At 40.3% G+C, this 14,579-nt stretch overlaps 1 protein-coding gene across 1 annotated transcript in view; it reads left to right on the forward strand.

Moving 5' to 3' along the window:
• Positions 1 to 14,579, forward strand: part of MAP3K20 (mitogen-activated protein kinase kinase kinase 20) — a 492,577-nt gene that overhangs the window by 357,247 nt on the left and 120,751 nt on the right. The window contains exon 12 of the mRNA XM_029605800.1: positions 8,864 to 8,908. Coding sequence (XP_029461660.1) covers positions 8,864 to 8,908 — 45 coding nt within the window. The remainder of the gene's footprint in view (positions 1 to 8,863; positions 8,909 to 14,579) is intronic.

Here is a 14,579-nt window from a genome sequence, read left to right on the forward strand (position 1 = left end):
GTTACTACACCCAGGTAAATTGGCTAACGTTTGCACGAGTTTCATCTGCTTTTAGCCACATTACAAAGGGACATTCCTGGAATGTGTTTAGGTTGGGAGAGAATGTGCAGGACGGCATTTTCAGATCTGTGCATGTGCTCTTTCTCCACTCACAGAAAAAGATGCAAAGTCTACATGGACTCTTGTACTCATGTAAGTGAATTCTGAAACTAAAATTATGCACATAGGGCTCGATTTCAAGACCCATGCACGGTTCCTGGCACGCGCACACGGATGCGCTGATTTTATAACATGCGCGCGTCGCCACGCACATGTTATAAAATATGATGGCCGCACACACATGCGCATCGGATTTTACCATCTGCGCATGCATGTGCGGACAGCCCACGACTCGCGCATGCGGGGGGGATTTTCAAATTACGCAGGGTGACGCGATCGCCCTTTTACCCAGTTCCCTCCCAGTCCGCTCCAATAAGGGGAACGTCCCTCCCTCTTCCCTTCTCCTCCCCGATCCCTAACCTAACCCTACCTAGCCCCAATTATTTTATTTTTATACTTACTGCTCCTCGAAAGCAGAAGAACCCACGCTCCAGCCGGCTGCTGGCACGTGCTTCCCCAGGACAGCGTCTAATGGCGCTGTCCCGGCCCGCTCCTCCCTGCCCAGACTCCACCCCCCGGCCTGGCACTTCGGCGCGTAACGGCCACACACATAACCCCTGTAATTCATGCGCTCAGCGCTTTTAAAATTTACATGATAGCGTTTTTTTTAAACTTGCTTGGCAGGGTCTGTCTTTGAGCCTAGGTCAGCTGCCCAGAAGTGTACATTGTAGTCCTATCTCTTCTAAACTTAATAGCCCTTCAGTATGGAGTCCCGGATCTCAGTACCAGGGCTATATCCTTATCATGCTCTCACTAGCATTAGGCCTGATTCATCAAGGTATTTTTCCCATAGGTACAGAATGGGAGAAAAGCCTTATTGAATCAGGCAGATTATTTGCAGAAGAACTGGCATGCATAGGAGACAACTTTTCAAAATGATTAGGAGTGCTAAACTGAACATAAATTAACTCCCCCCCCCCCCCCCGATGTAATGAAGGAGTTTGTGCAATATTGAGGGTGCTCAGGCACCCACTGCACCCACAGAGCTGGCACCTGTACTGACATGAAGTATATGTTTTTTGCTAATTTAGAGCAAGTTTGTGAAAGATAGTTTTATTAATACAGATAATTGAAAGAGAGCTTTTTTTCCTTTATTACATAAAAACGGTACACATTTATAGTTTTCCAGGGCATGATAAAGAAATGAGTAAGTAATAAAAAAAATAAATAAACCAAGGCATAAAAAACATAGCTCCATATTTTATAGGATAGTTTTCATGTATTTTGTGTAATAAAATCCAGAATTAAAAAAAAAAAATGTAAAAGGCAATCTGAGACTTTCCTTGATCAGGATTTCTCTGAGTGTTGATGTTTTGCACAAACAGTTTTGTCAGTCTGCCAGTGGTCTGCATAGGGTTTAATCTGAGCCAGCTGGCATTGTTCACACCTCCTTGCCACACCGTAAATAAGCACCATTTTGACAAGGAATAATATGTGGTAGTATAGCTGCCACAGCTTCAATTACAGAACATTCAGATTCAGGGAGGAAATCAACAGATAAATGCTGTACACTAATTAATAACTCTTGCATTTGTTAAACATTAGTAAAATATTAGAAAACTGTATCGTTGTAACCGAGAGCGAGGCATGAGGGAAGTGTGGCAAAAACTTATGCTTGGCCATGTCAGCCAAAAAACCCAGCTTGCATGCCTCTGGTTGGATTGTCCAACTAAACCTAGCCCTGCCATGGATCCCCAGCCCAGGTGCCATAAAATTTGGGGAGCCCCTCCATTGCTTCTATACTGTATGTATCTGAGGATCTGCTGGGGAGCCAGGCTCCACTTTGGCTTCTTGGATTGGGTTAGGGACTGAAGCTGTATGCTGAACGTTAATGTAACCAAGGTACACATTATTTCAAGGTGGTTGGTTCACCTACTTGTTAAAGCCTCAACACTAAATCTTCCTTTTGCTTGCTTGCTGTTCTGTAGCCACGTGTGCAGCTAAACCCTAGTTCTCCTCCTTCCCTGCATGCCACTTAACGCCCTCACCTCACGTATATGCACATACACACACATAAAAAAAAACCTCCCTGCCCAAGCTATGTGTTGTGGACAATGTTATGGGCCATTAACTGCCCAAGTGAAGTTTAAAATGATCTCTGAAGCTGCTTAACAATGCAGTTTTATGGATTATACAGTTTGGCAGATAGCAGATTCTCCACCAGTTCCTCGTCAGAGATCTAAAACTGTTATATCCCGGCAACATAAAGCAGTGGAGTTTTTTAGATAAGTCAGTTGACAATTGAAAAGATTCTTCTCTTTCATTCTAATGAATAGTTTATTTCTAGTGAAATATTAATGCTGCTGAGTTTTAGAAAGCTCCTCCCAGTTGGCTCCTTCCACCATTTCCAATGGAAATAAAATCAAGAGAGCTGTTATGGTCTTTAGTGGAATTTAAAACTCTATGCAAGCACCACTTTGATACATACAAAGCATAAATATAGCAAAAATGACTGAAGAATGGATTTTGGAAATTAGTTTTAGAAAGACAGATTATTACCATAAGGGGTACATACATTTCATTCCAGAAACGTATAAAGCACCAGAGATAAAACACATCAGAACAAAAAAAGGAGCGTAAGATCCAAAGGGGAAGTAATTGAGATAACAATAAGGCAAGTTAATGTTTTCAGGAATCTAACTAGCACCTCTGGCCCTTCTCTCCAGAGTCACAAGGCCACATTTACGTTTTAGCCATAAGTACAATAAAAAGTTTGCTTGAATTTTGAAACAGCATTTTAGTTTGGCCAAGGATTTCATTTCCCGGGACCTCTGGAAAGTAAAATCTTCCAGAGAAAAATGCAAACACAAAATTGTACAGAAGTACTTTGGAGTGAAAGCCCAATTCTTAAATTTGGCATTTTGGACAAATGTCTTGCAGCAGATTTTACACACGGACTTGCTTGTATGATTTGTTTTCTGAGGAATTTTGTTCCTTTACAGAAGCTCCAGGAAACTAAATCCTGGAGCAGCAGATATGCTGTTTCAAAACTGTACAACAGATAAACAAGTTGTGCGTGATATATTAAGTTAGTCTACCAAAAATATATTTGTGACTAGTTTTTGAGAGCTAAGCTCTCTTCATCAGGTTAGTGCACAAAGGAAATACAGCTCTTGAAAGCTAGGCCCAAATATATTAATTCAGTCTAATTATTTTATTTCACTTACCACTTGTTTATTGTCCTTAATTTCTATGCATCCAGTTGGACAAACATGGCAATCGCACAAATTTATTCAAAATTATGGAAACAAACTGAATTGTAGATGTTCTGTATCCACCCCCCTGCTTTTGTCCGAAACTTAAATCTGGCCCATAGAGTTTATAGATGGATAAAAGCTTGGTCTGTTTCTTACACTTAATCCAAGTCTTTGATTTATTGTATCTGTTTTATTTGTATTTAAAAGTAATGATATTAATATAGATGAAATAAGATGAGGGCAGCAGCCATCCAGATGTCTTTATTACAAAGTATACTGGACACTTCTTCCCGTCTGAGAATGCTAAAAGGAATTATATGTCACCCTTGGATTTTAGAAGACAATGAAAGGGGAGCCGAAGATCATGATTGAATATGTTTCTGGAAAAGTGTGAACATCTCTTCTTGGTTCAGACTAGTACCCTTTGAGCAACCGAACTAGTCACCTTTGCTTTGTAGTTTGGACAAGAAAGAAATTATATGAAAGCCTCTCATAACCATTCGGATTTTGTGTGCACATAAAGTAATCCTTCAAGGTTTAGCATATCAGTTACTGCAGTCTAGTTAAATGTTAAGGTGCACCCTGTTTCTGTACTAAGGCCACTTTTGAATCCAATTTAACATTTTGGTTTGCCTTTGCAACCAAACTTATTTATCTCTTGGTGTTCATGCAGATAGGTAGGCCTTTTACCTGAAGCAATTTTTTTTCTCAAACTTAACAAGTCAGTACTAATAAAACCTGTAAAACTACAGGACTCTAAGCCTGCAGTGAGAACCACAAGATGGGACTTCTTGCTATATGGAAATATTCAGTTAGAAAATAGGTGTTCCAACTGCCTATGACAAACACTGTAGTTGATGTTAATGTTATACCACTTCTAATGTCAGGTGCTGCTGCACGCATAGCATTTGCGTTCTTGAAAAGATTTAGTGAAGAATAATAAGAAATAGTGAGGTTTATGTCACAGATGTAGCAGTTTATGAGCAATGAACAAAAATACTTCCACTGTCTAGAAAACTTTGTGCCCCATCCTTTTCACCTGGAAAGTGTAAAACCCAAAGCTTATACAAGGAAATTGTCTTTTGGTATAAAAAAAGAAATTTGCTCGTTCGCTAAGATTGTGTTGTTTCACAGCCCTTGAGATATTGCATCCTATTTAATTTATGGTGAAGTATGAATTTGATTTTCCAGTGCAAAACTGTAGTGTAGTCACCTTTTCTTTTATTTGGTATCATGAAAAATGATGTGAACTTCTTTTATTTTGTGTTCTCTTTGTTCTGCGCCACTATTTTGCAATAAACGTTTTGACAGTAAATGTTTCTGAATCCGTGTGTTCTCTGTAACCATGAAGGTATTGAATAGTGGTTGCCTGTATTTTCTAGTTAAATTCACAGAATGAAGAATGCATCCTTTAGATTTTTGCCTTTTATGATTAAAAGAAAAAAACATCTGGAAAGACCGGCTTTATTTTCAAAAGGATTTTGCTGTAGACTCAGCGTGGGAGAAATCCTTTTGAAAATAGAACCACGTGTATATCACAGCAAGTAGAATATTGAACAAGTACAGTCACATGCAATCCTGAAAAATTCTGTTATTTTGATTATTTTCTAGTTCCTGCATATGCTTATGCACCATGTACACTTTTAATAATTTCTGCTCCTGTCAAATCTGTTTCTGATACAAGTAGTTTGCTATGCAGTAACACAGGGCCCTTCAGTCCTTAAAGGAAAAGTCCATAATAAACCATCAAAGTGTAATAATCGTGTCTTCTTACTCTATCCATTGTGCAGAGCAGGGATGAAAATGTCATGCGTTTTACGTACACGTAAAAAAAAAAAAATAGAACCTGTTTATTCAATTTTTGCCAAGGTTTCTTGCGAGGTAACACAGATTACTGGTGGGATTCATTTCTCTCCAGAATCTTTTCTCTTTGTTTTAAAATATTTAATAATTTGAATTCTCTGATATAAAGTAATTCATTTGATTTCAAATGCAAAAATCATCAGTACATTGGCAAGTTGAGATGTTTTTTTTTTCCTCATTAGGGGATTAAACTTGAGAAATAAAGGGCTGATTTACTAAGGTGTGCTACCACATGATAATGTGCATGAACACACTTTACAGCGAATGGGGCCTGTTTACTAATGTAAGCCATGTTAAAAGTCAGCTGTTAAAGCATTGTGTAGTGACTGAGTATAGCATGTTTTTTAGTCTCTTAGAGAACCAAAAATAAGTTAAACATGCAAATACAGGACTTTATTTCATTCTGCTAATGAAGAGCCATTTCCACTTTCAAATTAAAAATGTATTACTTAAATCATAGCTATTTTCTTTCAAATTATTGAATATTTTGCGTGTAAAATAAGTATTTTCTCAATTATCAAATTCTCCTACTACTTGATTCCACTAATAATGTCACAGCCAAGTGTCTGTAAGAACACAATCTGCTTTGAGTTGACCAAAAGATTACTCAAGGTCTGTTTTATGATTCATCAACCCTGCACTGTCATATAGTGTAAACAAGAATAGAGATCCAGATACAGAAAGAGTAACGACTTATCATATTGTCACAGGGTTCTGGGAGAGTTGGAATAACAAATGATACATAGAATAACTTCTATGACGCATGAAAATTTTCCATTATAGCTGTTGGATTGAAGAGATTATAACATATGCATAACTAATTATATATACAGAATAATTTACTAGTGTAAAGTGATGGCTTTTTAATCTTGGGTGGAAAGCTAAGAAAGAGAATAACAGATATGAATCTGTATAACCAATACTACTATTTTTAGTCTTTTTCAAAATTAAATAAAGATTTATATTGGTGTCACTGCCTGCTTAATTTGGCTCCTTTCTGATGTGATACCACCATATCTGCCAGTCACAATGAACACAAGGGAGCAGAAAGGGTGGATTGTAGACTTTAGCACTCACATTAGCTAAGTTTGGTATTAATAGCCGTCCTGCTAAGCACCTCAAATGACATGGTAGTAGTGTAAGTTGAAAAGGGAAATGCTGTTTGATACAGAGTGATTTTTCTCTTAACTAACCATCATCCTTTTATTACATTGCTTTGTCCACCGAGCAGGATGCTTTCTGGTTGTTTTTTTTTGGGGGGGGGGTTTTGTAAGCTTTTGACTCACTTTGATGTGATGAAAATTTCAGGAATACTTTGACATGCTGAATACTGACAATCTGAGTTGTCAGAGGGCATTCATATCACAAAAAGGGTAATAACATCATGCAACTTGATGCATTAAAAAACAAATTTTGTAGCAGGGAAATGCAGGTGTTTGTGTTGCGATGCTACTTCCGCTCCCTTTTCATTGCTGCTTGAATGTGTTCCTAGAGCCCGATAGCCAGTCTGTCCTTTGTACGATGGTAGGTCAATAAATTTGGGGTCAAGATGATAATGAAGGATAGGAGAGTCTCTTCACTTGAATCAATGTGTACATTATCTGTAAAATCATTATTTCATTTATCACAACATTCATACAAAGCAACCTCTACAAAACAGTACAGATAAGCAATACCATAGCTTTGAATACAATTGGGAAACAATGATTAATAATAGTTTGCAGGTAAGCTAATCATGATGCTTTATTCAATTTCCCTGTGATTAGCCTAATCTTTATTTCTTCACAAATGTATAGATTTACTCACTCTTCAGAGTGCAGTGTCTTTGGACCTTGATAAATGATATCCTTTAAGTTCATCTGATTTTAACACAGCCCTGTGCCAAGAGGCTTAATGTATTTCTAAACAAATGCACCACCTTATTCCTTGCAATAAGTGGGATGTACAGATCCAGTCCAGAGAAATATCTTAGCTCGATGGCTCAGTGGCAGTGCTGTGCATTGCTATACGGAGGGACCTGGGTTGAATTTCCAGCTCCTCAAGTCAGCCAGGACAGGGGATGCTGCAGAAGTAGTGTTAACAGTCCCTGGATGGGGAAGGAGCCATAATGCAGTGGTAACACTGGATTTAGGGCCATGATTGCAGGGGTCTGGAAAGGCCCTGTTGAAGCCAATACTGTCACTGCAATGACTGGACGAAAGTAATCTGGAAGAGGATATAAAATAGGTGAAAAAAATCCCCTGGTGGTTGTGAACGAAGGCTCAAAGAGCCAGATCCCAGCGTGGTTCTGATTATAAGCCCAAAGGAGCAGAAGGAAACTTCCAGGTCAAAAAGAATGTCTTTGGCCGGGTATAATGAATAATGAATTGACTGCTTGATTCTGGGTTTCCAGCTATGTAAACTACCTGTTGCAGCTCAAAATTTCTCTCTAGACTAAGTCCATGTACTACATAAAAAAGGTAAACTCCAAAGACCTTTTATTTATGTTATAACTATCAATTATTTGATTACATTTTCATGATTGTGATTCTGCTGGTTGTTACTATTATACTTTATATTAATTTTGAAATTCCCCAGTGATTGAAATGTCTAATAATAACTATAATGTTCTTTAAAAAATCGCAATGATTGTGCCAGATGTGATGCCATAAAGAAAAATGTTTTTTATATAGTTGGTCAAGGTTTTTGTCCACCAGTGATTGGTGCATAGCTCAATATCCAAATATCTCATTTATAATGCAGTATTGAGAGGTATTTTTCTTACACTCTCACCACATACACATCAGATACCTACCTACTTGTCAGTAGGTATCTGATGTGTATGTGGTGAGAGTATAAGAGTGTAACTCTTATCTCCAACAGTGTTGGAGATAAAAGTTATGCTACTGACTGATTGTGGTGGCAGAAAATATTGACAGTAAGGAGATCTGCTGCAGAAATAGTGCATCTCAAGGAGGTTATGTGCCGAGTGCCGGAGGCAGTGGTTACAGAACACAAGAATCTGCCGCTAAACCACTACTAACCCTTATGAATATGTCCATAAGTACTCAGTCTTATAAAAACCTGATGGATATATTTGTTAGTCTCTCTCTTTCCTCTGTTCCTTATATAAGTGATGCTATGTTCAGATTACTTAGTAAGTGCTCATGAGTACAACCCTTAGCTGTATTCTCTAGCTCCGAAACTTTCCTCTCTGCTTGGCCTGTGGAATATGGAACCTGGTCCAGGAATCAAACTAGTCCCTTGCTGGTAAGGTGCTGTGCCAGCTAATGGGCACTTGGGTCAGATTTATTCTCTTTAGTGAAACAGAGTAACTGATTAAATGCATTGCATTCTACCTCGTGTTATATTTTATATTAGAAGATGATCAAGTCTATGGATGTAACTGTATGTTTAGAATATTTGCTTGACTTAACTTTATTCAGATGTACTCTTCTTATATATACTGCCCATAAGATTTCAAAGACAGACTTGTTTTTTTGTAAGGTTGCATACAAGGGACCTATTTCCTCTCCTTATTTAAGGCCATGAAAATTATAAATCATTAAAAACCAAAAGGCATTTAAAAGCAGTTCCAGAGTACTGTTGTATTAGGATATAATAATTGGAGCAGTATTATCTTTCAATTCATGTTTTTTATGCAGTTGCTGCCGTCTTTTGATATCTGTGCATGGACAGAAGAAGACGTGGTAAGAATTTTTATATTGCTTTTACCTGTATGTATCATTGTATATAAACCGAGGTAGAAAACAAATTGGTTCAAATTGCTCTAAATTAAATTGTTTCTGCTGTAGGGCAATTTTCCACCACCTGAGTTAAGCATCCTAACTACTGAAGAGTGAAAAAATAGAAAAATAAATGTTTTGACTTGTATTTATTTTTTCCATGGAAACTAATTAACGATAAGAACCTGCATGTTCCAAGACTGTTCTGACATAAGAGCCTGCTGAAACTTGAAGATTTCTAGTTGCAAGAAATAGCAATATGTCTAATTTTATTTAATAGTAGGAATTTTTCCGGTTTTGTCATACTTTTTAATTCGCAGTTTAAAAAAAATGAGATGATCAGAAAAGTGATTACTCCTTACCAAAGTTGAACTGAAGGTAGTTTGGGGACCACTGAGTCTTAATATGGAATCACATTCTACCCCAACAGGGCACAGATTTCTCGTAATTCCTCACCCCCAAGTAAAAAAAAAAAGGATGTAGTTGTGCATTCTTATTTGGATGCAGATATTATCAAGAGGGCCTGGGGGTGGAGACTGGACTCTGGATCTCACCAGGCGTCAATGGCTCAGATGTTTTATTTATGTATTTTTTAAGTTAATGACTGCAGCAGTCAAACTAATTTTACTACAGACATTCCTCCTTTCCTGGCTTAGCAGAAAAGGACTTGAGCTACTAGTTTAAGTGTTAAATTCCTTGCATACATCAACAGCTTTTGTGTGCTTTAATTTGAAGGGGGAAATGGCTATAGTCTGTGTTAGCCACTGTTCTTCCCTCTTCTTTAAGATCAATATGAGGTATATAAGCAGAGTTACTAAGTCTCTTACCAACCCTTCACTTTTCCCCATATCTATTTTTCATATGCTTCTTTCCTTATTTTCATCTTCAAGTATTCCTGTTTCACCCTTGGGCTTCATCCTTTTTTGCATCTTTCTCCTTCACCACTCTTGTGTGTAATGTTCCTTTTCAACCTGTATTTCTCACACTTGCGAGATGACCTCCAGAGAAAAATATTTGTGGTGTAACAGTGCAAATGAAATAGTGAGTTGTGGTTGCCATGGTCTATGGAAGGGCAACAAAACAGGATTAGCAGCCAAATGTCCAAATGGATTTCTTTATTGGGTGGTAACACGAGTATATGAACATTGTTCATATACTCGTGTCGCGGGAGAGTGGGCACTCGCCCACTCTTCCGCGACTTTTACTGAATCGGCCCGATGGTTAGTTGGGTCACTGTTAATGGCTGTACCTATCTCCAAAGGAAACAAGATCCCACCATAGATGTCAATATATTTAGTTTCTGTTTTAATGGTAATATGATATCCATATGAAATTTCTGATAATCCTGCTAACAGCAGAAAGCCCTTGCATTCTTGTAGGAAGGGCTAACTAACACCCCCATCATTCCTTGGTCAGCAGAGTTACAATTAGTATTCCTATCAATATCTAGTCCTAATAGTAATGCTGTATGGCTGGCAGAATGCTGGCAATGCTACATGAACATTCATATTGATGATCACTACTGTGAAGACTGGCACTAAGATTCACTGTCTAAATAGGTATGTTATATTTTTATGAGTATGGACATATCTATAAAAATAAACACCATTTATATCAGTTTCTATGTTGCTATTATGTAAATATCAGTCTGTTGTTATAAATATTCCTTTTGAAGAGACTGTGATAACCACGGAAGCTGGGGATTTTAAAAGGTCTCATTCCTCAGAGTGAAAGAGTTGAACCCTCAGTCCTTAAACTCCCGTCTTCCTGTGATTAGCAAGGTCACTATTAGTGCTAATGCTGATGTCATTAGTAGTAATATATTCTTATGAACAATGGCACTCAAATCTGTGTCCATTTCCATAGTGATTCTATATCAGTATGAACATGTCCATAACACAAAAAAATGGAATATGATAGTAAATAAGGGCCATAAGCCCATCTAGTTTGGCCAGTTTGCTTCCCTTTGCAGTGTCACAAACAACAGTTGATCTCTGGTTTCCCCTGCATTTCTTTGCAACTAAGGCTCCTCTTTGCTTATCCTTTGGTCTCTTAAACACTATTGCTGTTTTTGCTTCCACCATTTCCACTGGAGGGGCCATTCTGTACATCCATCGCCCTTTCTATTGAAGAAATATTTCATTGGTTACTCTTCAGTTTATTCTCTTTGAGCTTCATATCGTGACCTTCTTGTTCTAGGTCATTTGTTCCGCTGTAAAGGTTTTGCTTCTGGTGTATTTATAGCTTTGGAACATTCTGATATCTCTACCATACCCCCTCTCCTCTCCTGTAGGGAACGCATATTTAAATCCTTAAGTCTTATCTCATAGGGCTTCTGGTGCAAACCCTGCACCTTTTTTAGGCCCATCTTTGAGCACCTCTTTTCCCTTTATATCCTTTCAGAGGTACAACCTCCAGAGTCATAGTTCTCAAGATGAGATCCCGCAAATGATCTATGGTGTCCATATTGGTAGCTATCAAAGATCAAACATGTATTGCAAAAACAAATTAGCAAAATGTCGCCAAAATAAATGTAACTTATTCGAATAGGACCATCATACCACCCTTTGGATTTAGAACATGACAAATGTTCAAAAGAGACCAAATGTAACCAGTTCAAAAAACGATTTTTTAAAATAATTTTTCAATATAGTGATGCTTCTACAATAATATATAAATATTTACTTCCCCTTTAGTATATCCAATGCCACCATATTGGTAGCTATGTCAGTATTGTGCTTATTGTAAACATTGACACTGTGGGCAATTTTCAAAGCCATTTAGAGTGGTAGCCGATGGCCCGAGAGCGGGAGATGGCTCCCGGGATCCCCACTGGACCACCAGAACCAAACATATGTTGAGAATAAATTAGAAGCACCATGGTAGAGCCGGCCCAAAGCGACCATGGCCCAAAGCAACTAGGCCCAAAGCGCCCCAAGGAACGGTGGTAAGCCCTGCCCACCACCCGACGTCAGTGAAGGCGCGATCCGAGCCCTTTAAAGGGCATAAGACGGCGCCAGGCCAGCCCTTTCCGGCCGGCCAGCCCTGCGCGATTGGTGCGGACCCATCGGGGTCAGGGGCAGTGGAACCTACGGAGGCCTCTCCCGAGGCCTGCGGCCTGCGCCCTGACCCAGCCCAAAGCGCCCCAAGGAACGGCGGTAAGCCCCGCCCACCACCCGACATCAGCAAAGGCGCGACCCGAGCCCTTTAAAGGGTAGACGACGGCACCAGGCGTCGCGCGCCTAAGGAGCGTGACAAAGGGGCCTGCCCCTTTGTGCGCCTCTTCGTGCGAACCGGTGCTGGCAGCAAACTCCTGGTGAAATCTCTCATCAAACAACTACCTCGAAGTTTTGCCAGCCAGAGCTATTCTCACCTATACCGCAGCCTCCTCCTACCTACCTCCCATATCCCAGACTACTACGGAAGAATGAATTTTACAACCCAGCAAGATAAGCATAGTTACAAGTCATCGTCTGAGTTTAAGTTTCTTGCCAGCACCTGTGATTGGGCCTCCCACCTCTGATTTTCGATTCCCCGGATCTCCGCCCCTTCCAGATCAGCCCCACCGCTTCTCTCTCCCCCCACAGCTATCTAAGCTGCCCACATCCGCAGCCCCCACGACGGAACTGCAAAACCATCCTGCCCTCCCCACACAGGCTCCGCAACACGAGAAGCATGTCACAAGCCTACCCAATCCCCATCCTATATCACCGTCACCTCTCTCCTAAAAAATCACCCTTGCAATCCCCGATCCACTCAACTAGAACCCTCATTCCCATCGTGACCTCCCCCCTTACTCAAATCCTGGGACTCACGCTATTCTCACTAACTCTCTTCAACGCACAGTCACTCACAAAGAAAACTCACATCCTCAATGATTATCTTCTAGGCTCAAAGCCAGACATCTGTGCTATCACAGAAACCTGGCTCAAAAACTCGGACATAGCCCTGATAAATCAACTACCAATACATCTATACGATATTTTCTCACGTCCTAGACAAAAAAAAAACGAGGGGGCGGCCTTCTTCTAGCAGCCAAAAAAGAGCTTAGGCTCACTTTACAGCCTGTCAAGACGTCCTCTAAACTTGAATTAGGCCTCTTCAAATCCAATCAGTTACAAATCCTGCTCGTATATGCCCCCCCAGGGCTACTAGACACAGATGCCTACCCTCTCATAGAATCCATAGTAAAATACATAAACACGGACTCCCCAGCTAAGATCTTGGGGGATTTCAACCTCCACGTCGATTCAACGCCGCCCTCCTCCAACTGTAAAGCCTTTCTCACCTCCCTCATGGCCATGGGCTTTAAACAAAACATTAACAAGCCCACCCACAAAGCTGGCCATACCCTAGACCTTATCTTCATAAACTCCGGCCTATCACATTCTTTCTCTCCTGACTGCATCCCAGTCCCTTGGTCAGACCACTCATTGATATCCACCACCCTCATGGTGAAAGAAAGTCCGACCTCTCCCCTCCCCCAATCTACCATCCACTTCAGGAAACCATGTGCCTCAGATGTCCTCAGCGAACACCTATCCAAAGAACTTCCTAACCTGGATGTTTCAAACCCTAACTCAGCCCTATTCTCCTGGCACAATATCACAGAATCGATAGCCAACAAATTATGCCCCCCATCAGTCAAAAAAATCAACCTGGCCCTGAAAAGAAAACAACCTTGGTTCTCCCCTGAACTTCAGAAGCTGAAGCAAGACCTCAGACACAAGGAATGCAAATGGCGCAAGGCCCCATGCACTATTACATTGTCCGCTTACAAATTCTCCCTCCACTGCTACAGGAGCTCCATTTTATGTACAAAAAGAGACTTCTACGCCCGTAGAATTCACGACCTCCGATTCAATGTCAAGGCCCTTTTCTCTTATGTTTCTGAACTCACGAAACTCACCGCCCCAGCTATCCCAGACGACCAAGCACAAACTAAGGCCAACGAACTCGCAACCTTCTTTCAGAAAAAAATCTCCAACCTTCTAACACTCCTCCCCACCAACACAACTTCTTCTCCTATCCCTTTCGCCACCTCATCTTATGCTGGAGCTAACCTAGACTCCTTCGAACCTACGTCCTCCTTGGAGATTGAGTCCTTACTAAAGAGAATGAAACCTTCTACCCACCCACCCGACCACATCCCGACAAAACTACTCTTATTGATTCCGGACACTATCTCCAAACCTCTGGCAGATATTATAAACTGCTCCTTATCGCAAAGAATCTACCCAGACACGCTAAACTTCGCCACCTTCAAACCCCTTCTGAAGAAACTGAACCTAGACCCAAGAGAACTCACCAACTTCCGTCCTATCTCTAATCTCCCTTTTGTCGCCAAACTCATGGAGAAACTGGTCAATACTCAACGTTCAGACTACCTAGAAGACCATAAAATTCTCTGCCCTACTCAATACGGCTTCCGCAAATTGCTAAGCACGGAAACCCTCCTTATCTCCCTCACAGACCATATCATCATGGGCCTAGACAAAGAACACTCATACTTGCTAGTACTTCTCGACATCTCGGCTGCGTTTGATACAGTGAATCACTCCATCCTTCTAAATCGCCTATCAGACATTGGTATATCAGGAACGGTCTTCAGATGGTTTGAGTCCTTCCTCAGTAA

Source organism: Rhinatrema bivittatum, chromosome 6 (genome assembly GCF_901001135.1).
Source record: "Rhinatrema bivittatum chromosome 6, aRhiBiv1.1, whole genome shotgun sequence".
NCBI lineage: Eukaryota > Metazoa > Chordata > Amphibia > Gymnophiona > Rhinatrematidae > Rhinatrema > Rhinatrema bivittatum.